Source organism: Lolium perenne, chromosome 6 (assembly GCF_019359855.2).
Source record: "Lolium perenne isolate Kyuss_39 chromosome 6, Kyuss_2.0, whole genome shotgun sequence".
Lineage (NCBI taxonomy): Eukaryota > Viridiplantae > Streptophyta > Magnoliopsida > Poales > Poaceae > Lolium > Lolium perenne.
Window position 1 is genome coordinate 257,022,055 of NC_067249.2, and position 10,080 is coordinate 257,032,134.

At 50.2% G+C, this 10,080-nt stretch overlaps 1 protein-coding gene across 1 annotated transcript; it reads right to left on the minus strand.

Moving 5' to 3' along the window:
• Positions 1-8,312: 8,312 nt before the first annotated feature.
• LOC127305289 (aspartic proteinase nepenthesin-1-like) lies at positions 8,313-9,819 on the minus strand. Its single transcript, XM_051335701.2, has one exon. The coding sequence runs from the start codon at positions 9,788-9,790 to the stop codon at positions 8,495-8,497; it is 1,296 nt and encodes a 431-aa protein (XP_051191661.1). The 5' UTR covers positions 9,791-9,819; the 3' UTR covers positions 8,313-8,494.
• Positions 9,820-10,080: the final 261 nt, after the last annotated feature.

A 10,080-nucleotide genomic window follows, 5' to 3' on the forward strand; every position in this document is an offset into this window, starting at 1 on the left:
TTCTCTTTAATTTTCTCAAGCGACCAAAGTCTAAGTTCCGTTAGATCCTCAATAGTATCACTCATCAGGATTGCATATTCTTCAGTTGTTAGATCACTCTGAAACGTAACGCGTCTCGACCCAGCCGTGATTTCCCAGGGCAACACGGCTTCCTGTCCATAGACCAGATGATATGGCGAGGTTTTTATCGCTCCATGACATGACATGCGATAAGCCCACAAGGCTTCCGACAATACCTCGTGCCAACGTCTAGGGTGCTCGTCGACTTTCCTCTTAATCAGCTTGATGAGGCTCTGGTTGGACGCTTCAGCTTGCCCATTTGCTTGAGCATAGTATGGAGATGACCGGATCAACTTAATTCCCATGTCCTCGCAGAACTTTCTAAACTCGCGAGAAATGAAGACCGAACCTCCATCGGTCGTGATCGTCTGGGGAATCCCGAATCTATGAATGACATGTTCCTTCACGAAATTGATAACATCTTGTGATGCCACTGACTTCATAGGGACGGCTTCCACCCATTTAGTGAAATAATCTGTAATGGCCAAAATCCAATTATGGCCTTTGCTCGATGGAGGATTGATTTTGCCGATCATATCCATACCCCAACCTCGAAATGGCCAAGGCTTGATGATGGGGTTCATTGCTGATGCGGGTACCGTCTGAATTTTCCCAAACCTCTGACATGCTTGACACCCTTTATAGTACTTAAAGCAATCCTCAAGCATGGTGGACCAATAAAACCCCGATCGCCTGATCAACCATTTCATCTTGTGAGCCGATTGGTGAGTTCCACAGGCGCCTTCGTGTACCTCGTGTAAGAGCCGATTTGACTCGGCTGGTCCCAGACATTTGAGAAGTAACCCTTCCAAAGTCCTGTAGAACATGTCATCTCCTATAAGGACATACTTCATGGCTTTGTACCTTATCCGTTTAGGTGCCCCCCGAGCCGAATCTTTCAAGTAATTGAAAATATCGGCTCTCCAGTCATCCGGTTCCAGGAACTGTACCTGAACCTCGGCTCCACCTGCTACGTCCTTGTAGCCTGATGCCATCTGTGCAAGATCGCTGGCCTCAGTATTTTGCGACCTTGGGATCCAACTGAAGTTTATGTACCTAAATTGTGCCATCAGTTCACGGCATTGCATCCATAATGGGAAGAGCGACTCGCTCTCGCATCTGTAGTCTTCCGTGAGCTGGGAAATCACCAATTTGGAGTCTCCAAAAAGTTCCACCGCTTCTGCCCCGGCCTCCAAAAGCAACTCCATTCCCTTGCGTATGGCCTCATATTCAGCGACATTGTTGGTGCAAGGGGTAGGTAGCCTGATGGAGAAGGAAAAAGTTGCCCCCCGGGGCGACACGAGTAGAATGCCGATGCCGCAACCATCATCACAAGCCGATCCATCGAAGAACATGGCCCATGCACGCACAGACAGTGCTGCTATATCAGTATTGATTCGTTCAGCAAGAAGATCGGCCAACGCTCGTCCCTTGACCGCTTTCGCAGGCTGATACCGGAGATCAAATTCCGATAATGCAAACATCCACTTACCGAGTCGGCCTTTCAACACAGGAGCCGACAGCATATGTTTGATGACATCTGATTTGCAAATGATGACAATTTCTGCTGACAGCAAGATGTGACGAAGCTTGGTGCAGGTAAAAAATAGGCAGAGGCACAACTTCTCGATCTCAGGGTACCTGGTCTCTGCATCCAACATCCTTCTGCTGAGGTAGAAAGCAACTCTCTCCAGACCATCGTAAAGTTGGACCACCACTGAGGCGATGGAAGTGTCAGCTACTGACAAGTAAATATAGAATGGTCTGTCCTGCTGGGGTGGAACCAGCACAGGTGGCTTCGTTAGATACTCTTTAATCTCGTCAAATGCTCGCTGTTGCTCTATCCCCTAGCGAAATTCCTCATCAGATTTAATTTTTACCAGCCCCATGAACGGCTCGATTCGTCCTGACAGATTGGAGATGAACCTTCTGACGAAGTTGATTTTGCCGATGAGACACTGGAGCTCCTTCTTCGTGGTAGGTGGTTTCATTGTCCGCACTGCCTCTTGACTTTTCAGACCGATCTCAATCCCGCGTTCATGAACCAAGAAACCCAAGAATTGACCGGCCGTTACACCAAAAGCACACTTCTTTGGATTCATTCTTAGCCCGAATTTTCTAGTTCGGTCCAGGATGCGTCGCAGATCCTCCAAGTGTCCTTCTACTGAAACCGACTTGACCACCACGTCATCAATGTAAATCTCCACCAACTTGCCGATCAGGTCATGAAAGATGTAATTCATGGCTCTTTGGTACGTTGCGCCGGCATTTTTCAGTCCAAATGTCATGACTACATATTCAAACAAGCCCACTGAACCTGGCACCCTGAATGCAGTCTTGTGTATATCTTCTGGAGCCATAAAAATTTGGTTGTAACCGGCGTTGCCATCCATGAAACTTAAAACCTTATGACCAGCAGCTGCATTGATCAATGTCTCTGCTACCGGCATCGGATATTCATCCTTTGGAGTGGCTCTATTGAGATCCCGAAAATCTATGGCGACGCGCCATCGGCCGTCCTTTTTCTGTACAGGCACGATACTAGAAATCCACTCAGCGTACCTGCATGGCCTGATGAACCCGGCGCTCAATATTTTCTCGATCTCTTTCTTGACTTCTTCTAGAATTTCGGCCTTCATTTGTCGTGCTCGTTGCTGGAACGGCCGAAATCCTTTCTTAAGAGGGAGCCGATGCTCAATGATGCTCCTGTCTAACCCGGGCATCTCTGTGTAATCCCAGGCAAAGCAATCTGGGTACTCTTTCAACAGAGCTATCATCAAGCCCCTCAGATGTGGATCTAGCTTTTTGCTGATAAATGTTGGTCGCGGCTTATCCCCAGGACCAATATCAATCTCTTCTAGCTCATCAGCTGATGTAAACCCATACCCTAGCTTTCCGTCGCCTGTTAGATCGATGCTGAACACAGGCAAAACGTATGGGGATGATAATTTGGGCCGATTGCTGGAATCGGCCCCCCTTTTGATTGTATTGCCCAATGAAGTTTTACAACTTATTTGTGCTTTGCTACGGGAGGGAGTCTCCCTGCTACAACTACGTGACATGCTTGAGGTGAGATCATGCCCTTTTATTTTTTGGGGCCGATCGCAGGGATCGGCCTTGCCACGTTTGTCCATAGACGTCACCCTTGCTACTCTGTCAGGCCGGTGGATATGACCAGCCTCACCCCGTTTTTTGTAGCTTCGATGCGCTCACAGCCGTCCAAACAGACTCCAGAGATCGGCTCTTGGTCGTCTGCGTCCCAAATATTCATGCCAGCTAGTGAGATCTCGACTGTGTCATCTGCATGAACGACTTCCACTTCATCTCCATCCCACTGTATCAGGCATTGGTGCATTGTCGATGGAATGCAGCAGTTAGCGTGAATCCAATCCCTCCCTAGCAGGACAGCGTAGGTGCTTTTGCTGTCGACGACGAAGAATGATGTCGGGATGGTTTTTCGGCCCACGGTTAGGTCCACGTTCAGAACGCCTTGCGTTTTCGATGCTTGGCCGTTGAAGTCGCTTAGCGTGACGTTGGTTTTGATCAGATCTGCGTTAGAGCGTCCCAAACGCCGTAGCATGGAGTATGGCATTACATTGACTGCCGCTCCCGTGTCAACCATCATCTTGCTGACAGGCTGCCCGTTGATGTAACCTCTCAGGTACAGGGCCTTCAAGTGTCTGTAGCTCTTCTCTCGTGGCTTCTCAAAGACAACTGGCCGTGGGCCGCAGTCGAATTGTGCCACCGGTGCTTCTTCTATTCTTGGAGCACAAAATTCTGACGGAAGAATAAACACCATATTTGTGCCAGCCGATGTCTTCGCATCGGTTTTTACTTGCTTGGGGCGCCATTCTTTCTTCTGTGGACGCATCTCCGTGTCCAAGGTTTGCTGAATTTTTACGGCCAGATCGGGCCGTGCTTTCCTCAACGTGTGCAGGTATTGCGCCTCGGCTTCCTCCAAGCTACGTAGCCGCTGAACCCTACGCTTTTGGGAGTGACTGAGTCCATCAGGGCACCACCTTGGACGGTGGTATCTATCTTTTTCTTCATCTTCGGACTCCTCGAAGTCTTCCAATTTAGATGACCCAGCCTGCCTGTTCTGAGATGGGAGAGGCCCTAGACGTTTGAACACTGAAACCTCACCTGTGTTCTCCTTCTGCTGCTTACATTCCGGGCAGTTGTCGATTGTAGGCAATCGGCTCATACCTGAGTCCCAGCAGTGCTTAAAGAAAGGACAATCCCAGTGTCTGTCCATGTCTTCCTGCTCTCTTGACTTCCCTTTAGCGCGACGCTCATACCCTTCGTCATCTCTATCATACCGGCGATATTTTCCATTGTCTACACCAGACCGACGATATCTTTCGTCATCTATATCGTACCGCCGGCGTCGATCGTACTGACGCTCATATTTGCCAAGGAGGTGCTCGGAGAGTGGTCGTTGATATCGCACGTTCCTTACTTGTTCCTCGGTGATGTACCGTCTGTCATCATATCGGGGCCGATCGCGTGGGCCGGCCCCCTCTTTTTCCTTGCCACGGGGGTGACCGCTTTCTTCTCTGTCCCTGCTACGATGGTACACAGGTCCTGCCATGTTAACACCGAATGAGAAATCTAGCTGACGCCTCGCGGAGAAATTATGCTCCACCATGTTGACGCCAGGAAACGGTTGCGTGTCCACCTTCATGGCAAACTGCCCAAAGATCAAACGGCCTTGTTCTATCGCCATTTGAATCTGCCGACGCAACTCTTTGCAGTCACTGGTGATATGGGTGAACGAGTGATGCCATTTGCAGTACGGCCTCCCGTTCATCTCTTGCGCCGTAGGGATTTTATGGCCTTCGGGTAACTTTAGCTGCTTTTCCTTAAGCAATAAGTCAAATATCTGCTCAGCTTTGCTTACGTCAAAGTCAAACCCTTTTGCAGGTACTTGTTGTTTCACCCATTTGCAGGACACGGGATCTACCCCCCGAGCCCATTCAGCCACGGCTACCTCCTGGTCTTCTGCAGAGTCTCCAACCTCTTCTGCCTCGACCAGGCCTACTGGGCGTTTGAACTTGTCTTGGTACAATTCTGGGTGGCGCTGCTCATACAGTGTTAATTTCTGAGCCAGGTGCGCCAGCGAATTGTACTCCACTTGGCAAGCTAGATCTTTGATCGGCGTTGCGAGGCCTAAAACTGCCAGATCGACTGCTTCTTTCTCAGTTAAACGAGCCGAATAACATCGGTTCTTGACAGTCCTGAAACGCTGGATATATTCCGCCACCGTTTCTCCACGCTTCTGCCGCACCTGCGCCAGATCGACAATGCCAGCCTCGGTAGCTTCTGAGTGATATTGAACATGAAATTGCTCTTCCAGCTGCTTCCACGTTCGGATAGAATCTGGTGGCAACGAGGTGTACCACCCAAAAGCTGGTCCCGTGAGAGATTGCGCAAAAAACCTTACGCGCAACGGATCAGATGCTGAAATCATGCCCAACTGTGCCAAATATCGGCTCACATGCTCAATCGAGCTAGACCCTTCTGACCCACTGAACTTTGAGAACTCAGGGAGCCGATACTTGGGCGGTAGTGGAATCAAATCGTAATCGTTGGGGTACGGCTTGGAATAGCCGACTGTTCTTCTCTTTGGCAGGATGCCGAACTGGTCTCTCAAGATTGCACTGATTTGTTCCACGGTATCAGCTGTAGGGGCTGAGCTTTCATGACTCGTTCCGGTGGCATATTTAGCTAGCCACGCCTGTTTATCGGCGTCCGCTCCAGAAATCCCTCCTGTCGCAATCTGGTTCGTGCCGGTGCGTGTTGCAATCTGGTTCGTTCGCGCCAAGTTATTGCAGTCCGGCACGTATGTGCACACGTATCCATGTGGGATCTCTTTTGGCGGTTCTTGCAGGAACTGGCAATCACCAGGATCGCCTCCAATCTTGTAGACGACGTATGCCGGCGAACCCGGCGGCTCTGGAGCTGCAAGCGCGAATGGTAGCGGCGGTCTGGTTTGGAACGGTATCTCTCCTTGGTGAGTTCCTAGAGCAGGCCCTGACGGAGAGTACTGATGTTTCATGATTTCTTGAACCACACGAACTGCAATGCGCTCGAAAGCATTCACCAGGCTCTCAGAATGACGGTGTAGAGAGTGAGCCACCATGTAATTAACTTCCTGGCGCAGAGCTCTGGTGCGTTCTTCTGAAGGGGTAGACAGATCTACTTCATCGAGAACGCCTTCAGGTGAGAACCCTTTCCACCTAATGCCATGTGTACGGGTCTTCTCGAAAGAGCCGATGAGATCGGATTCGAAGGCTGCTTTAATCTCATCATACTTCTTCTTGTGCTCCTCAGGCAGTTCTTCGTACGTGACTAGTGCGTTCGCCATCTCAGCTGCAGATGTCGACGCCGTTGTTGCAGAGTGTCCCACCGGGCGTGCCAGAATGTGTTGCCTGCCAAAACCCACCGGCGAGCAGCGACGGACAACACGAAGAGCCGGGAGGCTCCCAGGACTGCTGGTGGGCCCTAGTCCCTCGGGCAACGGCCCGCAAAACTCCGGCGCGCGTCCTGGCTGTTGCGAGGGCGTGCCACCTGACCTATACCTGGTCAGGAAGGTGATGGATTGCTTCGGTTATTTCCTGCATGGTAGACACATAAACATTAAATCCGAGCCTCGATCGGCTCTCAGGTTGCCCCGTGAATCGGCTCAAGGAGCCGATCGACCCATGGTTCGTATTGGATCTACGACAACATGGGGGTCCTGCTTAGTCAAAACCAAGTTAAATCGACCTACGACAGTTTAGGGTTTTCACCGCAAAATCGGAACATCCTACACGTAGTTCAGCCTGGCAGATACGAAAGATAACAGAAAACTAACCCTAGAAAAGGCCTAAAAACCAACATAGAGTCGATTCTCGGAACATCCCCTCTAAGATCGGCAAACCGTACCTTACGCACTACTGGATCATTCAACCCGTTTGCAAGGCCTAACCATGCGGATATCAAACTAATCCTTGGAACAAGGAATAACCATAACAGATCAGATCTACTAAATAAAGACTAAACAGGTTGCTACCTTTACACCTAAGATAGATGTAGAGGCAACTAGATATGTTGGGGTCGCCTAACTAAGCAAACATATCAAAATAAGCATCGACGTTAGTCCCAACACATCCAAGATAACAGTGTTGCTCGCCATCAAAAAGGCTTCAGTACGAGCAACACAAACAACGAATAAACTGATACTGCCCAGATCACAAGATGCGATCTGGGCAGCATGACGCTTACCCGGAAGAAACCCTCGAAACAAGGGGTGGCGATGCGCCAAGGTTGTGTTTGTTGTGAACGTGATCGTCTCCTTCTTCAATAACCCTAGGTACATATTTATAGTCCGTGGACTTTCTATTTTCGGAATAAACCTAACTGTGTACGAACTAAACTCTATCTCGTAATCTACCATAATGTACAGATACATGGGCAATCTAGCCCAAACTCTCGCAGGAGGCCGATTCAGAAACACTTATATGTGCATATCCTCTAAGCCCATCTCAATCACGGCCCAACTCCCAATGTGGCTAAAATCCGTGTATAACAAATTATAATCACCAATCAGCTTTGGACTTTTTAAAAAATGGCCAACCACTTAGGAGTATATAGCTAGAGCTTAGAAGGTCTCCTTTTAAATATGATTTGGATACCGCCTGGACGCAAACTCCTTAGAGGTCGTTTGGTATCCATCATTTGGGCCTGGAATCCTGGAATTCATTTTGGAATTCCATAGGTGGGCTGTTTGGTTGCCACATAATTGGGCTGTCATTTCATTTAGGAAATCCAGCAAAATGCCTCCATGGGTAAACACGATTCCAAGCTGAGACCTGTCATTTGCGTTTCTCTATAGAAGCCATTTACAAATTCAATATTGAATTCTGCTGTCATTTGCAATTCCTGTGGCAACCAAACAAGTGTCCATTTCTGGAATTACAATATAAATGTGTATTCATTTCAAAATGCTACAAACGAAATGAAAGCCTGGCTTCCAAACGACTTGCCTTGTTTTTTCTTTAAGCGTACGTGACCTATCTTGTTAGAAGGTTATGTAATTAAATTGCATAGATGATACGTAACTCTATTCATGAATTAGATGCCTGACCTGCCACGTCTAGTGGTTACATAATTAAATTATATCTGTAACTCTAGTTCTTCTACTAAATCCTAAGCGTAAATTATACGTCTAAGTGTCTAAATAATTTAGATGATGTAGATTAACGTGGTGCTTTGAAAACATAACCCTGTATTATACTTTTATTATGTAATAGATAGATAGATAGATAGATAGATAGATAGATAGATAGATAAATATTTAGATGCTAGAAGCAAACACTTGGGCGCTAGCAGGTAAAACTGTAGTATAGTTTGCATTTGCGCATGGACATGCACGCGTCCGGCCATAGTTAACTCAAAGCTGGTCGCAGCTCGCGGGCGCGAAGTTCATCTTATTGGCCTGCAGGTCGTAGACGATGTGCGTGTTCTGCTGCTGGAAGTTGCCTATGACCGTTATGTCGAGGTCGCCCGCCGAAAGTATCACCACACACAGTAGAGCGTTGGCGGTGCCCTTGTCGTCCTCGACCTCCAGCAAGTAGTTCTCTCTCGGAATGTCCCAGTCGGCGCCCTCCAGGTGGAGGATGAGCTTCGGCACAGGCACATTTTCCAGGTCCGTTGCCTGCGCCGTGGAGAAGCACAACATGCCGGGGATGGGCGAGGCCGAGGCGTCGGCGACGGGAAGAGGCACCTGCGACACGAATGCCTCCCGGAGGCTCTGGAAGACAGCCTCGGGGAAGATTGTGATGCTCGTGCCGGAGTCAATGATCGGCCCATCGGATCCAGACGCTGTCAACGGCAGCAGAGTCTTGCCAACAGAGACGCCTTGGAGCGAAAGATAGTAGAAGGACGAGGTTCCCCCGCTTGCAGGGGTTGGCGCGAACGGGGTGGATTGGGCGTCGGCTCCGAGGTTGTCCGGCGTGCCCAGGAACACCGGGCTGCTCCCCTGATCTCCTATGGTGGTGAAGCAATAGGAGAAGCTGTCAACATTGAGTTGCGAAGGCAGCGACAGGGGCCCGCGGCCGAAGCCAGCGATGCCGGACTCGTTCGGCGTGAAGCGGCCGCCGTTCTTCATGCCACAGCCGAAGCGGAGGCTGGGCACGTCCGAGCTGCTGAAGGTGAAGGTGTCCTCGACGATCGTTCCTATGGTGAACGATTTATCGCCGTAGGAGTAGCCATAGCGGCACAACTTTTTCTGGGAGCTGCACGCGGAGTTCGGGAGGCCCCCTTGCGCGCCGCAGATAGGGTCGGTGCACGACACGGTACCCAAGGTGCGGGAGGCGGACGGGTCGAACACCGGGAGTGACTGCGTGTAGCAGGCCGTGCAAGCGCACTGCGTCCAGGTAAGGTCGCTGCCGGTGTCCAGCACCAGCGCCACCGCCTGCGGGCTTGGCGTGCCGATGCTCAGGTGGATGAGGTATTCGGAACCGCCGCTGGCCACAGGTGCAGTTGCTGCCTGAGCGCTGGCGCCGAGGCTGGCCGCACGCGCCGTCGAGCGAGCGGCCATCCGGGTGAGCAGCTCGCGCTTGGTGAAGCCGCGGCCGCTGTCGACGTGCCTGAGGTCGGCGCGCAACATCGTCGTCGAAGCGGCAGGTCGCGCGAACAAGATGGCCAGGAAGAGAACGCAGGGTGCCATCACTGATGGGTTCTTCATCGTGCACCTCAGTTCGTGGAGAGAGCTGAGGTTGTAGTAAGTTGGAAGTGTTCTAGCAGCCGTGGGTTCATATATAGAGACAGAGCACATCCACCTGGCAAATGAATCCAGAGAAAAATATGACCACTACCAGATTTTCCAGGACAATTTCTCAGTTACGCGCCTAGTGCTGACATCGATCGTCACCATGGTGTTTAATTAGATTGCAGGCGCGCGTTCACGCCGTGTCGCACAAATTTGCACGTCTACTACACAACTAGCTTAAATCTCTAATTAAACGCAAACTCTCA

Coding starts and splice junctions, on each gene's coding strand:
- LOC127305289 (XM_051335701.2), bottom strand. CDS start 9,790: ATGAAGAACCCATCAGTGATGGCACCCTGCGTTCTCTTCCTGGCCATC.